Source organism: Lissotriton vulgaris, chromosome 5 (assembly GCF_964263255.1).
Source record: "Lissotriton vulgaris chromosome 5, aLisVul1.2, whole genome shotgun sequence".
NCBI classification, from domain to species: domain Eukaryota; kingdom Metazoa; phylum Chordata; class Amphibia; order Caudata; family Salamandridae; genus Lissotriton; species Lissotriton vulgaris.
This window is the reverse complement of record NC_141693.1, coordinates 1,897,434,688-1,897,456,446: the sequence shown is the minus strand read 5'-3', so window position 1 is coordinate 1,897,456,446 and position 21,759 is coordinate 1,897,434,688. Positions and strand designations below refer to the sequence as shown.

The window sequence follows — 21,759 nt, the reverse complement described above, 5'->3', positions numbered from 1 at the left end:
CTGTTAGCGCCACCTAAAACAGAACCAACTTCTAAACATGAACGCAGGGAGAGGATGTGGCGTTATGGGCAGAGCAGCAGACTTCAGAGCTTAGGGGCCTCGTCTCAACATCCTGTCATTCTAGGCAAATCACCTAATCTCCCTGTAAATTAATTTGTCCTTAACTGGTGCTCATAAAAAAGCGCAGGGTTCTGAGCACCAGAAACCACTGGCTCAAATTAAGCATTGTCCCCTACCCCTACACACACAGCTCAGTCACATGGGTGTGCATGCCTGTACACTTGTGACCACTGAAGGTGATTATTGGTGGTACTGAGGGCAATTATTGGTGGAATATGACTACTGTACTGCAGTTGTAAACAGCACTGAACACGTGTCAATGTACAATAAAAAAATTTAGCTTTTAGGTCAGGTAGAAACAGCGTGGGCTGCCTAGCCAGCCTCATATAATAAACAAGCATTGGCATGGCCAATAGGTATCGCCTTTGGGACCTTATAAGTGTTTAGCCATGCAACAGTTGTTGTTGTTGAACAAAGGATATTGTGCTGGATAACTAAACACTTATAAGGTCCCAAAGGCGAGACCGATTGGCTATGCCAATGCTTGTTTTTCAGGCTTATGTTTTAAAGCACAGTGGTTCGGCATTCAATGTGAATTAAAGGGTGACGGTTTTGGGGTGCCACATGACTATAGTCTTATAGTTTTAAAAGCTATTTAACACAATGTGGGACTGCATTTAATGTGCCTAATGATAACGTTTTAAGGGCCCTACAGGGGTGCAACCCTAAGGCTTTTAAAGGCATGTTTAACACACTGGGTCTGGATTTAAGGGTAGTAATGAGGATGGCTTTGGAGAATAAGACATGGTTGTAAGTTAGGGCCAGATGTAGGTGGCTAAATACCGGTCGGTAACGCCGAAATTTGGTAAATTTCAGCGTTACTGACCGGTATTTAGCCATTCCTAATGTAGGTAAGGAATCGGTAAATACCGATTCGTTACTACCGATTCCTTATTGTTCTTGCATTCAAGGAATCGTTAATACCAATTCCTTAAATGCAATGTAGGAAGCACATTAAAGAGTGCTTTTGAGCCTTAAGAAATCAGTAATTACCACCAACTTCAAGTTGGTGGTAATTACCGATTTCTTTTCAAAAAGCACTTTTTTGCTTTTTTTAGAGTGCCACGTGGCACACATCCATGCCCATAGGGCATGTATGTGCGCCGCATGTGCACACAGGCACATTTCAGGGGTGCAACAGGGTGTCCTTTGGACACCCTAGCACCCTTGAAATACCTCCCGATATTAACGATTATCGCTAATACTGAATGTCTTCACATTCATTCCTATGGGCCTCCAAGCCCATAGAAATGAATGGGTAGGTATTCCATATTACCGAATCTCAATTACCGATTTGGTAATAAGGAATATTAAGGATTCAGTATTTTTTACCGAATCTTTACCTACATAGGAAATACCGATTTCTTAATAGCGAATCGGTAAAATTCGCTATTAACCCCTTCGATGCTCATGACGGAACGGTTCCGTCATGAGGCACAGTGGAGCTGTGCTGATGACGGAACCGTTCCGTCATGACCACACCCATTATCATTATACTCTAGCACCGGAGGGGAATATGTCTAGCAGCGATGAGGTTAAGAAATCGGTATTTCACATTTACCTACATCTGGCCCTTAGTGTTTTAAAGGTACTTAAAGCACTGTGGGTTTTGCATGGAATAGGATAATGGGGATGCTTTTGAGGATGTACGAGGCGGCAACCGAAGATTTTTTTAAAGCAGGTATAATGCATTGAAGGTTTTCATTTAGTCAATATTGGTGCCTGTTTTAGGGCCGTGTATGGCTGCGGTCTTAAGATTTCTAAAGTACATTTTACACGTTGGCTGATTAATGCAGGAAGGGATGTATTTAGGGTAAATAATAAGAGGGGTGTTTAGCGGTGTCACAACCCTGTAACGTAAGGTTTTTACAGTTCCTACAAACCTTTCACCTTGCGGTATGTGGTTTTCTAATGGGCCAGAGAGTGGAAAAATGCTAAATAAATTACAAAATAAAAACAACAAGTGCCTCTACTCACCCATATGTGTCCTTTGTAGGGTCCAGCAGCTGAGGGTCATTTGTGGTATGATTCTCGGGGGTGGTTCGTGGATCCTGGCAGTCCCATTCTAACTAACCCAGAGCACCCTTGTCCCTGGTTCTGGCGAAGGGTTTTTCTCTAGGGTTTTTGACCCTGTCATAGTGCTTGAGCCACGAACGCCAATGCGCCAAAGCTGTTCCTCTGGGGCCTGTTGTGTGGGCTGGGCCTTGGTTGGGGCACAGTGGTCCAAAGCTCTTTGGCGGTTGTATCAGGGTCAGGTGTGGGGCTCGTGCTCCCTATTGATATAAATAAGCCCCTAGAGCTCGCATACCCAGTGCAGTGCTTTGGGGCTAAGGGCCGCTGCAGGCAAGCTGTTGGACCACCTTGGGGTCAAGATGGTGGGTAAAATGGGTGCGGTCGGTCTTCATTGTCCTCAGCGAAGGCCGGCCTCAGCAGCCATGACATCGCGATAATACCCCCAGAGTCTACAGCGTGAAGCTGGTGTGTACACCCCCAGAGCTCACTACCACGAGGCTGGGGTCTCTGTGGCGCATGCGCCATGTTCCGGTGTGGGGCTTGAAGGCTGATGGATTTCATTAATAACCCAGAGCTCGGCTGCATTCCGTTCCTGGTGCTCTGGGGTCATGGTCCGATGTGGGACCATCGGCCCTCAGCTGATGCAGCCAACCCAGAGCCCACTTCCACAGTACTAGGGCTCTGGGTAGTGTCCTGCTATGGCGGTGGTAATGTGTGCTGTTGGGCCCGCAGTGTGAAACTGCTATGGTTGTCCCCAGAGCCCTCATACCCATACCGGGGTTCTGGGGGCCGTCCGTGCATACGGTGCAGGCTGTGCTGGAACCAGAGCTGCTGGTTCTCGCCCCAGGGACCCTGTACATAGTGCGTGGCTCTGGGACCAATGCAGACTGGATCGCTGGGCCCTACAGAGGTCATGCTGGTGGAGCAATGGCTGCAGGGTAGGCTAGCACAGTCATTGCGAAGGCAGGACCGTCCTCCTTGTGATGTCATCACTGGGGACACCCCCAAAGTCACAGGGGAGATGCCCTGCCTTCGCAACATTGTGGGAAAGCTCCCAGTACACATACATTTTTTGGTAGGCTCGGGGAGGTTAAGGGATGAGCCCAAAATCACTGGATGCTGAGCCGTCCCCAAAAGATTGAACCTGGTTCCCCAGCTCCAATGTCGACAGATCTAACGCGGAGACTACAGGAACTCTATGCAGGGATTCCCCACATAAGGCAGTGGTATTTTCCTTTTATAGACATGGGCATCGTTAACAGAGCCCTTGGCTGTAAAATTATAATCTGGGTCCAGAGTGCAGCCCCAATGGTGAAAGGGAGAGCACTTCTCGTGTTTTAGAGCTCCTCTACCCAACACACACACGCAGGATTGTGTCTTCCAGTGGATCCGTCTTTGTATGTTTATTTATTTTTCTTTTCTAAAAGCACACGAGGCGACCTACCTTCTACCATCAATGGTGCCTATATGTCTTTTGCATAGATTGTATGCCCGGCAGCCCACACTGTGTATATAATGTAATTGAGGCCAAGATTCCTGTTTTTCAGAGAGATATCATTTTGTCACTTGCAGTTAATAAGTTAAAATCTCTGACATACAACACCGAATTATTAACTCTACTCAAAGAATCACATGCCCCCTGCATGGTGTAGATTAGATCATAGATTAATATTGTATAAAGGTGCTATATTGTTAGAAATCAATGCTTATTATTAAAGAGTACCCCACAACGAAGGTGTTCAGATGTCGTCTCTGAGTCTGTGCTTCACAGACTTTAACGATGTTATTTACCCGTAGGGATGTCAGGTTGTTCCAACATGAAATGTCTCTTATGTATAACCGGGGCCAAAACTATTTACAAACTGTGTATGTCCTTGTAGACATGGTTCTAGGCGATATGTATTAGCATTTTCTAAGGTGAATGTAACAAGCTGTAATGCTTTGTTTATTAGAGTTAATTTTGAAAACAACACTGCTTGATCTACCCCACTGGACCTCCCAGAAAGAACTATCAGCGATGAAGAATTGGTCGCATTTCAGCAAGGTGTAGGTATTTAGAGTTCTATAGTTCGGAGCCGTTCTGGTTACCAGGGTGTCTCAGAACCTCAGCTTTTCTATTTGTTTTCTCATGTATGTGTGGTTTTACAGGTTATGACAACAGCTCCTGGAGGGTCAAGAAGTGCAGATCAGCGTAGAACACAATACTGTTCTTAGAAATAAATTTAAAAAAAGGCCCCGCTCTAAGCGATGTGTAAGCCTGACGCTGGGATAGTCCAACACCCCATAGGCGAACTGAAGGAGGACTACTCAGAAGGACTGCTAAGTGCTTGTTTTTATATTGTAAATGTGATTTGTTTTCCCGTTTTCAGCAAGAGGCATCGCCGCGAGTAAAAGAAGGGCTGCTAAAAAAGAAGGCTTCAGCATCTAAACAGGGACCGGTGACGAAGAAAGGAGCTGTGAAAAGACCTCTAATAGGTGTGTGTTTTTAAAACCGGTGTCAAAAAGAACTTGAAGGTTTTATTCTCTAAAACAGAAAGGCCCTCCAACATATAGTAAGGGCTTATAAAACTGTGTGTAGAGGTTATGATGCCAGGGGGCTGTCTGTGGTTAGTGTAATCAGTTGTACAGGCTTCTTATTTTTTCTGATACATACTTTTACGTTAAAATCCTAGAAGCCCCTCGAAAGCGCTCTGGAGAAGGTCAGTGTAAGGCTAAGAGGACGATCAGCCCCTTTAAGCGGCATCACGAAGATCGTGTAGAACATCGAGCCTACTGCAAAATGTGTTAGTAGATGTGTATGCCAGGACAATCTATGCTTTGACTATGTACACAGACCCCAGAGGTCCAACACTACCAGGTCTTTTCAAGTCAAGCCACCATCCATCATGTTGAACACTCCTACAGGAATGCTAATTCTGCAAGGTTTTGGAGACCCTGGAGGCTGCCTACTTACAGCCCTAGACAGGCCACGGCAGAGTTTGTGTAAAAGCGATGCTGCGGATCTGAAGCAGCTCCAGACCTCAAAAGTGAATTACCTCTCAAATAAAAACCTCAAGAAGAAATAAGTGGTCCCAGAACCCCAAACCGTTCATTTAGACCTCTCCTTAAAATAGGTTGTTAAACCGCATGATGTACCCATTACACCCCAGATTTCTAAATGTCCAACAGCTACGGCGTCTAATGTAGAAGCTCTGAAACCACTCCAGACCCCAAAAGTAAATCATCTCTCAAGAAAAAAACCTTAAGAAGCAACACGTGGTATGCACCGTAAATTACACTAGATGACACCGTAAACAAGACCGTTACACCGGGGCCACCTTCCAATACCCAGAAGGACTCTATAGGTTCAAAGAACGTGATGGCCTTTGTCAATCCCACAACCAGCTATAAACAGTCCTAACAGGCTTAGAGACTCCCTGATTGTAAATGATCAACCCTTAGAAGTCCCTTACTCTGAGTGCATAGGGCTTCTCAAGGCCTGGGCAGGGTTGGTCGACAGTATCTATAGACCCACAGAAGCCGTGCACACTGGCCCTTCTAATGTGGACAATAGGGGGGGGGGCATCTGTTAGACACACACCTGACTTCAATCCCGAAGATTCCTACACCGCTAACGCACCCGATTATTTCGACCAGCATTTAAACTCCGCGTATCCATTTCACATATATTGCCTCCAGGAGCGTATGGCCCAACCAGCCCTGCGGACAGTGTAAACCACCCATCACCTGCCTCAACACACCCCTATAGCAATACAGGTTGGAAAGGATGTCAAAATCGAAAGTTTGGATGTCATATCGAGTAAAGATCCGTCCTCATGTGTCCCATGGGTGTTCACGTTGGGACCATCTTTCTTTGATCCTGCCATGTCCCACAAAGCAGAATGGGGCTGAGGAGGGTTGTAAGAGAGCAAACCAGGGGGTGCTTCAGGGTGATATACACCCCATCCCTGTGTTCATCCCTAATGCCAACAATATGACTCTCTAGGCGTGAAAGCAGTACTAGGGACTCACATTAACAGCTGGGGGTCCGAAAACTAAAACGTCAGGAGAATTCTACGACCATGAAACTGGGGAAGGCAGGAAGCAGTGACAGGGTCATGACTGACTCACAGCTGAAAATACTTCAAAGGGTTGAACTGTGTAAAAGTATGCTCCTACAAGCATGTCAATCCGCTGCGACAGACATAGGTGTTATACCGACGTGACTAGGCCGAAGACATCCCCTAAAGAGCCCCCATTCCACAAGTATTAATAAAACTACACATAATTCAAAATATAGCAATAGGGTCACTCTACACTATATTGACTAAATCCCTGCACTTCGTACGTTGCCCCAAGAGCAAAAAGTAAATAAAACCCCTCAAACAAAGTCTTGAATTATCACTCCCACGACAGAAACATGTAAATCATTACCCAATAGATGACAATTCATAAGTTCAAGAAAGAATATCCCGAGAGTAGGCTGTTTGAAGCATTCAAGGGGAGGACAATACTCCAAAACTCGGAACACCCAGAAGGGTCATATGCAGGGTCTTTAGCAGATGCCGGTGCAAGTACGGTGCTCACAAATATAAACCAGATTGTTTAAATAGGCTGGGGGCGGTTACCTAAAAAAGAATGGTCCAGTCAAAAGCAAAAGAGTGATAAAATCATGAAGCAGTGCAGGCTTTTGATAAGTATACTAAAGAAAGCCAGAATATGCGCTACATGGTGGCTTAAAAACACTGTGCTAAACCCGAACCCCCAAAATGATGCAGCTGCGAGCTCCACAACAAGCCCAATTCAAGCTGAGGATTCAGAGCCAGTGTTTTTAGAGAGCATTAGAGAGCATGAGAGAGATTTAACGCTACAGAACATTATGAGGAATTTAGGTTTGTTAACCTCCAACCCAAAGTCCTCTGATCAATGGGTTTTAGCCATCAGGCCGTGCAAATGCTTATAGAAGGGTTGTTACACAATGTGGGTCCTAATGATTTCTTCCAACTACGCTTCCAGGGGAAGGGTCTTGAAAGCCCTTTGTTCACCAGACAAAGTGGAATTTCTAGAAAACCTCGAGGCTTCTACAGCGTAAGGCTGAAATAGATGCCTGTGGCACTTTCAGAGTCGTAGCCCTCATTGTATGGGGTTGTGATGGTGGTGTTTCCCGGCCTATATAGAGTGTACTGTACAGTAAAATCATTGGTAAAACACTGCTCAATTTTAACAGTGGAGCAGTGGAGCGGCCAGCACCTGTCTGGCGGCCAGCATCGTGGAGTTGCTGATGGATCACAGAACCTAGATGCCGTCATCATGTCTAGAGCGGTTTAAGCCCATGAGGTGCTTGATATAGCTCCAGACCGCAGGATCTGCTTTGGTGACATAGGTCTGTTTGAGAACCATTTCATCCTTACGGTGAAAGTTCTTTATCACAACTGTTCGCTCCAAGAGGTCAAACTGGCTCTTTTTACAGAGCCCTGATTCTTCACAATCCAGCTCCTTATCTTCAAACTGTGCATACGTATCCTTGTAGAAGAGACCTGCTGAAAGGTGCATGTTAAGGGCGTTGCTGCTGTAATTTAGAATATTCTCCAGGTAGGCCCTGTAGGTGTACATGTTATCGCTCTGTGTGATGGGCCGTTTGCCCAGGGTAATGTCCACTTGATTAAACATGGTTGCTAGGGGGTAAGTGATTGTTGCCACTTTAGCTTCTGCTGCTATGTTAGGACCATCCACATTTACTATTTTACACACAAGATGCAGCATAGTGTTGTTGAAATCCAAATACATATCCGTGGACCCTGACATAAAATCTATAGGAGCCAGCGACTTCAAAGCAGCTTAAGGTAATACCTCCATGAAAAAGCTGTTTTTGATGCTGGTCTGCGTGGGTTTTAGTGTAAACAAGTCTAATTCTGATTTGGTGTATTCGCTTAAAGCACAATGTACAAAGGCCATGCTCTAGTCTGCGATGCTTTAAAAAAATATTTACTTTAGAGGCAGTTCTCTTCTTCTTGGAAGCTCTCTTCCATCTTACGGTTCTTTCACTGTGAATGCCTTTTGAACAACTTTTTTTATAGGGGACTGGCGCCCCCCTACATCTCGAAGAGTATTGCTTCCTTTTAACACTTGTGTGTGGTCTGTATACCAGCCCGCACCTTCTTGCGGCTGCTTGTTCAGGCGCTCTACGACAGCCGACATAACAGACCAAATCACATCATGGGCTATGTTCATAGGCGCTGCGTTAACATGGGGCTTTGCAATTTCATAACCTCTTCTCAAGAATGGCATAGCTCTTCTAAAACGACTACAGGAGAAACCACCCAGGCTGGCCCAGTACATTACGGGGGACCCTTGAAAGAACAGTGGGCCATCATATCCGGCCTGGTTTCTGTAATAATCCCTATAAATAGACGGGTCCCATATGTTTTCACTACCACCATGATGTCTTCTTAATAGTCCCTGTCGCGTCTCGGTCTTAAATGAAGCTTAACAATAACATTCCCATATTTAAAGGCCACCAGCTCGGACTGGTCGTCAAAGATCATCATTGAAATAGTGTCAAAATGTTTTTTAGAAACTGCTACGTAGTCAGTCTTGTTAAATTGTATATTGACCATCATGTTATTTTCCCCCTGCACATGGACCCATCTTAACAACGGTGAATAACTATCGCCGATCCTCTGTGCCTCTACAATATTTTTATACACAGAGTGTGTAGAACCCCCCATTAATATCAGGGCATGTGTGATCCGGTTAGACCTGCTTCTCGTATGTTGCACAGTGCCTAAAACTCACCTTAATTTACCAGAGCAGTTAAACACGGCATTACGATTTGGGGCTTTAAGAAAGACCTTCCTTCTGACGGTATCTAGCATCAGGTGAAAATTCGTATATGTTTCAATGTTGGAAATGGATTGGTTGATGGCGCCAGCAACACTTGTAACGGTTGGCTAGTAGCCGTATGGAAAGCCTGCATGTATGCTCAACAGGTCATGTTCACGCTTTATGTTAAATTTGGCTTTGATCGGTGCAAAGGTATTCCAGGTTCTCAGGTATTGGATTTCTGTAAGGTCCACAGATTTAGTCAATTTCACGGTGTAATTAGAAATCTGGTTGTCGGGGAACATGTCCTTGGAGGTGCTGGACGGCAGGGTGATGCAAAAAGGGAGATGTCTCCAGCTTATCAACAGCTTTAGCCAGGCCAAAAACTCACATACCCTTCAGGGAGCTGGTCAACATCCAACTGGTAAATTTCCCCAGCCAGCCCCACCATTTGACATATGCCTGGCTGTTAGCTCTGCTACCTTTCCTTTTCAGAACCTTTTCAACCCTATACACCCTGTGTGGATCGTTCCTTGTAAAAGTCTCCAGACACTGCTTCCCCATCGTAGCCCTTTAACCTGTAAATATACAACACCTCTTTAAGCTCCACACCTTCCACTATAGAGATCTTGTCACTAAAAGTCTATTGTTACCTCTTCGCAAAGATCACTTTCAACTTTGAAATCCTTACATAATCACCTTTTTTTAAAAAGAGGTATCTTCACCGTTCTCCAGACCCTTAACGAATGACCAAATGTTACAAACATCTAATTAAAGTCTGTAGAGCATCAACGTATCTGTAGGTGTTGTAGGCCATAAAATATCTCCACATCCTAGACTTTAAAGTTCTGTTAAACCATTCTACAACTGCTGCTTTTACTTCCGTGTGTGTTACAAAATGCTGAACCGCGTGCTGCTTTAATAATTTCTAAAACGCCTTGTTTAAGAATTCTTTCCCCGCATGTGTTTGTAATTTTTTGAGGGATTCCCCCCTTCTTGAAGATGGCTTTAAAAGCAGCTGTGGCGCAAGCACCACTTTTATCGCTTAGAGGTTATGTAAAAGCATACTTGGACAACATGTCTATGATGGTTAGTATATAACGAGCTCCGTTATTAAGTTTCGCTAAATCTTGAAGGCTGATTATGTCCGCCTGCCATTGATAATCTACTTGCGCATTAACAATTGTAGGTCCCCTTTTAAAACACCTTCTGGCGGGCTTGTGTAGCGAATATGACTCCTCCCCTGATAACCAGGTCTTCAGCCTTGAACTGTTTACTGGTTCATTTTCAACTACGCCCCTTCTATACAGAGTTCGGTGCTTCCAAAGCTTCCAACCCCATTTGTAGCATAAAAATGTTTTCGTAACCGGTCCCCCGATGGGACATAAGCCAATTTACCACAAATATTTCAATGCTGCCCTCCGCTAAATAAGGCCATAAAAATATCTGAGAGATCCATTACAATGCTCTTATTATTTAGTAAAACTGTAGTTGTGTACACCTTGTTAATGTCAGAACGCTGGGTCTCTACTATGACTAACCTGAACTTTTAGCAGATTCATGTCAACTAAATAGATTTCAACATGTCACTGGTCAAGCAACAGATCCACTCAGACACTTAGCCTTATGAGGTGGACAATCTGCATACCCCAACACTGGATGAACACATATATGAGCATTTTCCAGAGTTTGTTGGACCTGGCCCTCTCTACAGGATTACCCCAGATTGTTGCCTTCCTTTACCATCCTTTGCTGAATTATTTTTTATTGGCTTTTAGGACCCTGTACACTTATTCCCTACTAACCACTGTTAAGATGCTTGTACTGCACCCAAGTGGTATATTTAAGTTACTTAAATGTCCCTAGTATATGGTTCTGTATGATCCAGTGCCTGCAAATTAAATGCTACTTGTGGGCTGCTACACGCATTGTGCCAACCACTAATGTAGCACTGTAAAACATGGCTCAGGACTGCCAGTGCAGCCTGCAGAGCAGTTTTAAATGTCAATAAATAGCCCTTATCCCAGGCCCAAAGCTTCCCTTTTAGTACTTATAAATCATCCAAAAGTTAGGCTTACCACCCCTAGGGCAGGTGCATGGAGTTTAAGAAGTAGGACATATGAGGTTAAGTTCTACATTTCCTGGCGGTGAAAAACTCCTAAAGTTGTGTTTCAGTACTCTAAGGCTGTCTCTCTCATAAACGAACATTTGGTTGCCATAATACACTTAAGTATTAGCTTCAGTTTGGGAACAGATAACAAAAATTATGTTCCCTCTAATGAATTGTAACTTTAAATCCTCTTCAAAGGTAAGGACGGGTATTAAGTTAAAATGTAAAAAATGCCACTTTTATAAAGTTGCCCAAACCAACTGTCCCTTTCTGGCAGTTTCCTGGGTCAAAGGTAGGTCAATGGCTCTCATGTTGTGGGTTGTGTATTGCTTCCATACATTTAGACAAAAGAGGCCTATGTGTGAGGGGAGTGGGTCTTCCTTATAGGTTGGCTGCTGCAGGGTTATACCCTGCCTTGACAACACGTCAAAGGAACCTGCCTGAAGGACACAAACAATATGACACCAGGCCTGCTTTGGCCTTCATCCCCCTATAGAGTGTGAATCTAGGACCGGGGGAAGGGGAAGAACTGCCCAGAGCCAGCTTGGGGGTAGGTCTTCCACACAATGGCTGGCACCAAGGATAAAAGTGGCACCTTCAGAACTTTGCATCAAAACACACCTGGACCTGTATACATTCAGAAAAAGGACTGACTGCACTGCTGTCTGAAAAAAAAGATGGACATTTCCTCCCTTGAACCCTGACTCTCCAGAAGTGACTCAAAGAGTCCGTTGGCTTGCCACCTGTTTGAGCTATAGGGACACAACAAGCTTTCAGAGGACTGCAGTGCTTTCCAGCTGACCAAACCCAACTGGACGTGACCTGGTCCTCTCCGCTAAACTCTGTGGGAGTGAGCCCTGACTCCCCAAAGTGCTGTCCTTAAGATCCAGGGCCCTTGACGAGAGTCAGAGTTTACTCATCTCTACGTGACAAAAGGTCTCACCAGAGCCAACTCAGCGCTGCGCAGAACGTCATAGGACCTCATATCACAGCACCTGGTTGACAGCTTCACTTGAACTGACACAGGAGACCAACACAGGACTCCGCATTGCAGGACCTTGCATTGCAGCCCCATGCAGCCCTGCATCAGCAGCCTCAATAGGATAGATGCAGCGCAGCAGAGAACGACACAGAACCTCGCAGAGCCACACCATGGACAAAAAGATACAACTCTTAGCAGGCCGAACTGGGTCCTGTACCCGGCCCATGCTCCTTCGCGGTCAGCCTGAACTTGTGACTTTGTCCCAGTTCAGCGCAACCAGATCACTGCAGTTGGCGCTTAGTGCTTTTTGGCAGCAATTGCACCTTAAACTTTAAAAACCCATACCTCTGGCTCTACGGATTGGATGTTTGTTGTTTTAGTATAATTTTATTTATTGATATTTACTCTACTTGTCTAAATTGGTTTGCAATTTTCTTGAGTTGTGTTTCCACTTTTGTTTTACTGTTTGAGAGCTGCATAACTACTTTACATATTGCCTCCAAGTTAAGCCTAACTGCTTTATATCAATCTACCAATCTACTTTTCGACCCCTCTCATATAATAACCCCATTTCTTACAGAGCTGTATTTTATTACTGCATTCATTTCATCATCAGCTTAGATCCACTGAAGCTCTTTCATATGTTGGTATTTAAGTTTCTTAGAAACAAAACATCTGCCGACTGAATACATTGGGGATCTCATAAGTGAAGATATATACTGCATACGGGACATCCTTTAGAGTATCTGGTTCCTCACCCAGTGATTCAAATATTTTCTGCAGATCCACTCCCTTTGCCTTGTCTGACTCCTCTTCGGTCTCCTTAATGGCACTGTAAGTCGCATGCTGAGCGTTCGCATGGTCATTCCTTGAAAAGAGAGAAGTGTGGATACTATTAAATGCTCATCTAGTAGTAATGCTACTCGAGTAATCCTGTACTGCATCTGATGAGAGGACGTTAAACATAGTAAATTGGTAGGAAGTGTGCAGACAGCATTCACCATGAGAAAAATGAGGAATGGAACAGTGAGTTTTGAAAGGGAGCCTTTTACCATTAGATACATGATAAATCAGACAATTATGGAAGCATTGGGACCGCTATTGTGAGATAAGTAAGGAATATAAGACCTCAGAGAGTAAAGAACCGGACAAAGGTGCACCTACTCGGATACATTACTGGAGAGACTTCCCAAAGGAAAGTATACAGCTGGGAATCTGGACTGTAGAATGAATAAATGAAAAGCAGCTTAAAGATTAGAACGGTCGAAGGAACATGTGCAGTGAGGAAAAACCAACTGTTAGTTGTACTGCATAGTACAGAATATGTTAATGGTTTAAATAGGATTATTTACTGTCATACAAGGCAATAATACACCAGTCTTTAATGTGAAAAAATAAATAAAAAGTCAATTTTAGAAAAGTGACTGATAAGAACTTGTTTTTGAATAGCGCATTATATCGCACTCCCACTGTTTCTAAATTCTGTAAAAAATTAGCACCCAAATTAATGATACTCAATATACCAATGTCAGAAGGATGAAAGCCTGAATCTGCCTTGTTGGGATTCAGACTTGCGACCTTCTGAACACCACATGCTTCAACTCATTAAACCATACTGTTCCAATGAAATAAAAATGCAACTTATTACAATACAATTTGCAAATTAAAATAAAAACCGATACCAAGAAATGAACATAAATGGAGAAAAAAGAAAAATATAAAGAAAGTGTTAAAGAAAAATACATCATTATGGTTACCGGTAACCTCCTCAGATTGATTAGGTTCATTTACGCATCCTTCATCTTCATCAAGTTCTTGATGATCTTTCATTCCTTTCAAACCTTTACAATGGGATACCTGATGGCTTAAACGACATCCCCATATGCCTTTAAATTGAGTGATCTTCAAAGGGCTATATCTGAACAGAACCTCTATTGTACCCACTTGTGGCCGTTTCACCAGTACCCAATCTTTCTGCCAAATATCAAAGTCTATGATGAGGATTCAGGTAAATTTACTTGTTCATCTTTTGCTTCTCTGTCTTGTTTACAGATACTTTCATGTTTAGATTTATCTACCATATTTTGAGGCAAACTAGTGTTAATTATCCTCCAAAATGTTGGCTCAGACGGTGAACTTTCTGTAGTAGACTCTGGAGGTAACCCGGCTGTCACTCAACACTTGGCAGATTGGTTGATGTAGTAATAACTTTGCTTTTCAGTAGCCTTTTAATTGTGGACATGAATCTTTTTACAATATCATTTGCTTGAGGACATATCTGGGTGATCGTTTCCTGGTCTCTCCCTAGATTATGTATAAAGTGAAGACATTGACTACCTTTAAAAGGTGGCTCATTGCCCGTTTTGAGTACTGCCTTTGAGAGGATACTTTTGCGGGATCTGAAGCGGAGAATCCGACATGGAAGGGGACTTGTGGAGAGACCTGAGCCTGATTGCTGTGTGGGTGCAGGACTGCGAGTCCCAGCAGGTAGAGCGCTAGAACCAACACGCGCACCTGCGACTCTTCCCACCCCGCCCTCCCCCCGCACTTGAAAACGGCTCGTGGCCCCCGCTTCCCGGGAGCCGCTCGCAGCCGCCTTTGAGAGGATACTTCTGCGGGATCAGAAGCGGAGAATCCGACGTGGAAGGGGACTTGTGGAGAGACCTGAGCCTGATTGCTGTGTGGGTGCGGGACTGCGAGTCCCAGCAGGTAGAGCGCTAGAACCAACATGCGCACCTGCGACTCTTCCCGCCCCGCCCTCCCCCTGCAGATAGGTAAGCCCATTATCGTGCACGCGGGACGCGCCCGGGCGCGCGCCGGGCGAAGCCCGGGCCAAGGGCAGGCCTGTTTGTGCTCGTTCGTGACCGGTCTTGACCGGGCCGGGCCCCCCCTCTTGCATCTGGCCTTTTGTAAACTTCTTGTCTGCTAAACTGGGACTACATGGCTGGACGCGAATCTAGGGGCAAGACGACGTCAGTCGGAGGGTTTACAGTCGGAGGTATGGAAAAATTCCTCCTCATTAGAGCTAACTATCATGGACACTGAAATTACTGTCCAGAAAAAATGCCTGTCCCAAGAACTATTGGCTATCAAGAGATCCTCCCTGGGGACAATTGCTAATGCGAAAACGCCTGAAAGGCTTCTAGATCCTGTTACTGCTGCTCCCTGTGTGGCTGGTCAAGCTACTATCCTCAAAGTAGATGAACTCGTTACACAGGACTTGGACATCTTAGTCAATGAGATACTTCCCGAAATTAATCTAATTCTTGATAATCATGTACCTAACTCTTCTGATCATGATGTTACCATTAATATCACTCCATCACAGGGGGTTAAAGAGGGAGCTATCTCAAAAAGAAAGAGGGCTTACAACAAGAAAGAAGGAAGCAAGGCAAAATTACCACTTCCCCTCCAAGCGCCTTATCCCAACCCCCCCTCTTAATTTGCCTAGCAATCATGTATCAATTGAAAGTATGGGTGCCCTATTTAAATCGATCTTACTTCCTCTAGAAGCTAAACTGGAGCGAATTGAACCTAGACTGTCAAACATAGAGAAAGCCAAAGCCGTCATTCTAGCGAATTCCAACAAGCCATGTATCCCGATTACCACCCCAACTGCTATCACTATCCCGGGACCCCACCGGGGGGGGGGCTATCGCCCAACTAGTTAATGAAGCCCAAACACTTACCTCTACATCCCTAGGCTCCCAGGGCCCAAACCAGGTAAATACTGTCCCCTCTCAGCAAATACCTGTGCTCCCACCGAGTGATGTTAAAGCCCATGGGTTAACTGATGACGGTCAAGTAGGCTCTCCAGTCAAAGAGCATAGAGCTCCCAGACCACGCTTGCCTGACCTTCCACCGGAAGCAAATCGCTTTATGGTAGTTTTAGCGGTTGCCCCCACTCTGGAAGCCGGGGAAGCTGAAACCTTTCATGCCCTAAAAAGTAAAGTTGTCAGGTGACTCAATTGGAATAGACCCTTGCCGGCCCACATTCATAACGAAATCATCATGGTAAGAAGGGTGCCTTGGCTGGGTAAAACTGTTAAGACCATAAATGGGGATTGCATTACGGTTAATTTCAGAGACCCCAGAACCATTTCGCATATTTGTGCAGGTTTTAATAGATATTTTGACTTCACCATCCAGACCCTTCCCCTGGCCTCCTTCTTTCCACCTGACTTTATGAACTATGGTAGAGGAAGGGATGACTGGACCAGAGTTGAGCAGAGGGGTAGACAAAGAAGACATGATGTAAGACCGGTCCCCTTGCCCTTGAATGCTCCCTTCTGTGACTATAATCGGTTCAGTTGTTTGGATGGAGTTGATTGACTACTCCCAGCCACTGAGTCCTTATCAACGACACGAATTTCCACCTCCGACCTTTGTAAAGGATTAATGGTCGAAGTGGCTGAGCCCAACGGTAATACCATTGTGGAGTGCCTGCCAGGGGTTGTAGTCCCTACGGAATTATCTCTCCCTACTATCATTAATCCCTTAGAGCAACCACAGGATGTAGATCATGTGGACATCCTCCCCCCATTGGTCCCCCCTGTTATTCTTGAGGAGTCACTATTAACCCCAGTATTCTCAAGTGATTCTGTATTCACTCAGTCAGCCCCCTGTGTCCCTGGTTTCAAAATTATGAGCTGGAATATTGCTGGTTGGCGACAGAAGGTGTTGTCTCTCGGTTGGAGGGAATCCATTTCCAAGTATGGCATCCTCAGCTTACAAGAGACGTGGTCTACGACAGAGATCCACTTTGATGGCTATGTGTCCTACAACTGTCTAGCGCAAGAGTCCACTATGGGTAGGGCAAAAGGTGGGCTCGTAATTCTATTCCATTCGCAAATACTATGGTTGGAACAAAGAGGGGGCCGTGACACTCTGTTAATTAATCACTATAACAATATGTTTGACCCCACGAGCACTTGTGTTGTAAATGATATTGAGACAGCCGTCAAGAAAATATGTAGGGATATTCATAATCCTTATGACATCGTTTGGGGAGGGGATTTTAATATTCGAACTTGTCCCTACTCATTTACAAATGTATGTGGTTTTGACGGGGCTAACGGGGAGGACCGGGCACATTTTATCCATACATCTTATGATGACTCCCTTAACACCCTTTTGCTTAATTTTGATTTGTTAATCCTTCAACCTACTTAGGATAGAGATGGTAATATTGTACCGACTTTTGTAGGGAGGAACTCAGCCTCCGTTATTGATCACTTGCTGATTTCTGTACTTATTGCCCCATTTTGTGCTGTTCCTATCATTGTTGATTTTGGCCTCAGTGATCATAATGCCATTACTATGTCGACTTCTATTGGGGGACTATGCCTACATTTAAGCGTAGGATTGTTGATGAAATGACATGCAGGCAAAATGGAATTAGGATCAGATGGTGGGGGGAAAACTCAGATAAATTGCTGCGGAAAATAATGGTAGCTGGCTCCGAAGAGCTGCTCCGCTGTCTTGATGGCGATGCTGCCCCATCGTGCACTATCGCTGACTTTGAAAAACTCAATATAATTAAAAGGACCCTCACCATTTCTAAGGTTAATACTAAGAGGGCAACTGTAGGTTGGTTCGACAGAGCCTGCACGAATTCACTACAAGAATTAAAGCGGGCACTCTCAAGCCTCCCTAGAGACAGGGAAGCCGTAACACTTCTTAGGGCAACCTATAAACTCCATTTGACCCGTAGAAAACAGGAGCTTAGGGAACAAGCGTGGGACAACCTGACTAAAGCGGCGGAGCTGCGAGACAGCAAGTTATTCTGGAGTTCTGTTAACTGCCCATTCCTCCAAAAGGAGGAATTCACAGTTTTAACAGCTTAGGTCAGTGAGGATAACTGGGTTCAATATTTTACCGGAATTTTTGATCCGGCCGGGGAGGACCATGTTAGTTTAAGTGCTGACATTATAGGATCTAAGCTACTCCTGGAGATTACACTACTCGAAGTTGATACCGCTATCCGTAACAGTAAGGGGGGGAAGGCCCCGGGACCGGACGGAGTTCCGGTCGACCTTTATAAAACTGATTTAGCGCTATGGAGCCCCCTCCTGACCCTGATTTTTAATGCCACCGTTAAAGATAGTACACCTTCAACATGGAGTGAATCCATAATTTTGCAGATTTTCAAGAAGGGGGATAGAGGAGAGGCTAAGAACTACCGCCCTATCTCCCTTCCGGATTCTTCGTTTAAAATTATGAGTAGGCTCTTACTATCTCGTCTGGAGGAATGGGCTGAAGCTAACAATATCCTTGCGGACTCCCAATATGGTTTTCGCAAGGGTCTCGGCACTATTGAGCAGTGTATTAATCTAGATTTAATCATCGGGAAATACACTAAAGCTAAACAGGGCTCTTTATTTCTCTGCTTTGCAGACCTTCCTACTGCCTTTGACCTGGTGGATCACACCCTTTTGTGGTCCAAGTTACTTGAAATGGGAGCCCCAGCTGCAATTATTTACTTTCTGGCCAGACTATACAATAAGTTGTCAGCCCAGATTCGCTTTGGCCAAGCGGGGGAATGCACAAAGAAGATCAAGGTCAAATCTGGCATCAGGCAAGGTTGTGTTTTAGCCCCGTTACTTTTCTCCCTTTTTATAAATGCTATGGAATTTGATTTGAAGAAGGTTCAAGCAGATGCTCCACAAGTTGAAGGCCAAGCAATCCCGGTACTGCTTTATGCAGATGATACTGTTCTACTCTCGAGAACTCCAATTGGTCTGCAAAGAATACTGAACCATTTTTATGATTTTATAAAGGGAGGAAATTAAAAATCAATAATTCTAAAACTTTTATCATGGCTTGTGGGAAACTGCTTAAACCGTTCCAGTTTAAGGAACATAGAATTGAGGTGGTGGACAAATTCTGTTATCTAGGAATAACTTTCAGCAACAGTGGGTCGTGGGCCCCAGAGCTACTTAACATCAAGGCCACGATGGGCAAGGGGTCCTCAGGAGTTTTCCGATTTGCTTCCAAACTAGGCAGCCGACGCATCCCTGATATGTTAAATGTCTATCGGCACAGATGTGCTTCAGTTGCTCTTTATGGTTCGGGAGTGTGGGGACATGGAAACAAGGGGATTTGCAAGTAGTTGAAAATACATTCCTAAAGAGACTTCTCTGCCTCCCACCCTCGGTATCCACCGAATTGATTCACAATGAGGTGGGGTTGGAATACCTGACCGACTTAACAGGATTGAGACCACTTATGGCCTGGAGGTCAATATGGGCCAAGGACGAAACAGGTTTCACTAGGCAAATAATTCAAGATTGTCTTCGCCTGGATAAAGTCCATCAGATCCCTTGGTTAAATTATGTTTTAACATCTTATAAAGAAATGTTTGATCTGGATGTTTTCAGTGACCCTGTATGTGCAATCAACATATCTAAACAGGAGGTCAAAAATGTCTTTTTGGGGGATAAATCTAATATGCGTAAAGATCATTGTAGCCACCTCACCACTCATGTATTTTATCATTTTAATAATGTGGATGGTTATGGCATGCCTAAGTATTTAAAAGTAATTACCAAACAGTCCCATCAGTTTGTCCTCACAAGGTTGAGAAAAGGCATTGTTCATAACCTGGTGGCATTCCCCCAGATGAAAAAACATACATCAACTCCCTGCCCATGTGATGGAGCCACTAAACAGAGCACGCTGCACTTTAAGCTAATATGCCCCTTGTATTTGCAACTCTGTATTCTTTATCTTAAACCTCTTTTTAAGAAATACTCTGTGTTTACAGTTATAACTGCTATGAGATTCTTATTTACACTTGATACATCGGATGTTTGTTTTTTTACTGCGACCTTTATTCTAAAATCAATGTCCATCAGAAAAAGCCTGGAATTCTAATTATGCCTTTTGTGTATTAATAGCTGCTATGTTCATTGTATTCCTTCCCACCGAACTGTTTTAAATCTTGTATTATACTGTAATCCCTTTTTAATAATCTTAATGTGTTGTTTTAATATTCTGTGTGCTTTTATGATTGTTTATTGAATAATCAAATAAAGCTTATGAACCGAGTACTGTTGATATGTCCCATTCTGTAGGTATTTCATCCAGTACTGGAAGTGCTGCAGTTGCAGAAGTAACAAGTCTAACTGTGGGAAAACGGAAATATTAATATTAATCTAATATCACATACAAGTATTGGCTGGACTCTAAGGGACCATAAAAATCAACAGCCACACTTGACCGCACATTGTATGGGAGTTCGGACATCTTCAATTTTTCTAGTTGTTTCTCATACCGAATAATCTGGCAAAAATGAAAGGAACTTATGATCTGTTCAAACCACAAAACAATTTTCTTTCAATTGTTTTGTGGACTTGTGGCATCAAAGTTTTGTTTCAACTTAATAACAACCCATTTTCGGTAATCGTTAGCTCTGCTTGTACCCAATTAATACTTAAAAAGTCAACATTCACTACCACTTCCACTTATTTTAATACTCAATTTATGGGGTTCCATTTTTTGGCTGCTATTTTCGTAATGTTGCAATTTCTCTAGTTTTATTCCTCAATTTGATTTATTATTATCTCTCAGGCACAGACTCTCTGACAATGAACTTGATCGATTCCACTGCCAACAATTCACTTTGGTTAGAAGTGGGCAGTGGATAATGAGAAATGTATTCAGTCGGAATATGTTGTTTATCTAGTCTTGTACTATTTAGCCCCATTTCTAGATCTTAGGTGGGATTTTTTTTGTATTCCCATAAAGTGCAATATCTACTTGTGAACAAATGATGGTGCTCAAAAGCCCACACAACTAACAGACTTTCCATTTCCTCCTCTGAACATGCTTTTTCTACATCGGTGAGGCTTTGAGTATCTTGCTATTTGTCCAGGTACAAGCTTTACAATTGTACGTTGTACATATTTTGTCCCAGGAACAATAGGGCAAACCCCCCAGTCAAGCACAATTTTGGATCAAAATAGGGCACATTTCCAGCAGAATACACTTGGAGTATGTACTGAGCACTATAACCTGCCATTTCCAAAAGGAATGCACATTTGACAACTCGTGCGACCCTTTCTTTGTTAATTGTCTTAATTTTAGTAGGATCTGGTCAAACCCACCTCTGATAGTCCTTTAGCATGCTCTTCCATGTAATATGTCATCACTATAATTTAAGCGGTTTCTTACAGGCCTTATGCATTTTCTGATAATGTCCTTCGTTCAGCTACTAAGGATATTTCACAATTGAGCCTTTTATACTAAAATACCTATTGGTGAGTTGAGAAGACTGTCATATATTGTGACTGTTGACCTAATTCAAGTTGGTGATGCCCTATATAATTAAAGCTTTAAGAAAACAACAGCACCATTTAGCCAGCTTTACATATTTGTTAAGAGGCACCCAGAATGTCTCTCTCTCTCTCTCTCTCTCTCTATAGCAGAATTTGACATATAGATGTTGTCACAGATGCAAATCTTGTTGGTTTCTTTTTTGGGCCCTGTTGCAATTTGGGACACCTATGCAGTTGGTCTCAATATTGGTTCTATAATGTCTTATTCTAGCAAGCTTTGCATCTAATCAACTTTCTGCTGGAAATGTACTGGTACCCTTCTACGATTGTGTGCTACAGGTTTTATTATGTGAAGAGTTACCTAGCACACCTTTTCATTCTTGCAGGCCTTTGAATAAATTGTTGCATTATTTGCTGATCATCTGTGATTTTCTATGGCAACAAGGCCCACTAAT

The 21,759-nt window shown here is 43.8% G+C and overlaps 1 protein-coding gene across 3 annotated transcripts in view; it reads right to left on the bottom strand.

The window, feature by feature from the left end:
• Positions 1 to 21,759, bottom strand: part of LOC147717654 (E3 ubiquitin-protein ligase TRIM39-like) — a 286,591-nt gene that overhangs the window by 120,403 nt on the left and 144,429 nt on the right. For all 3 annotated transcript variants that reach the window (XM_086924445.1, XM_086924444.1, XM_086924446.1), the window contains one exon: positions 12,785 to 12,894. In XM_086924445.1, coding sequence (XP_086780571.1) covers positions 12,785 to 12,894 — 110 coding nt within the window. The remainder of the gene's footprint in view (positions 1 to 12,784; positions 12,895 to 21,759) is intronic.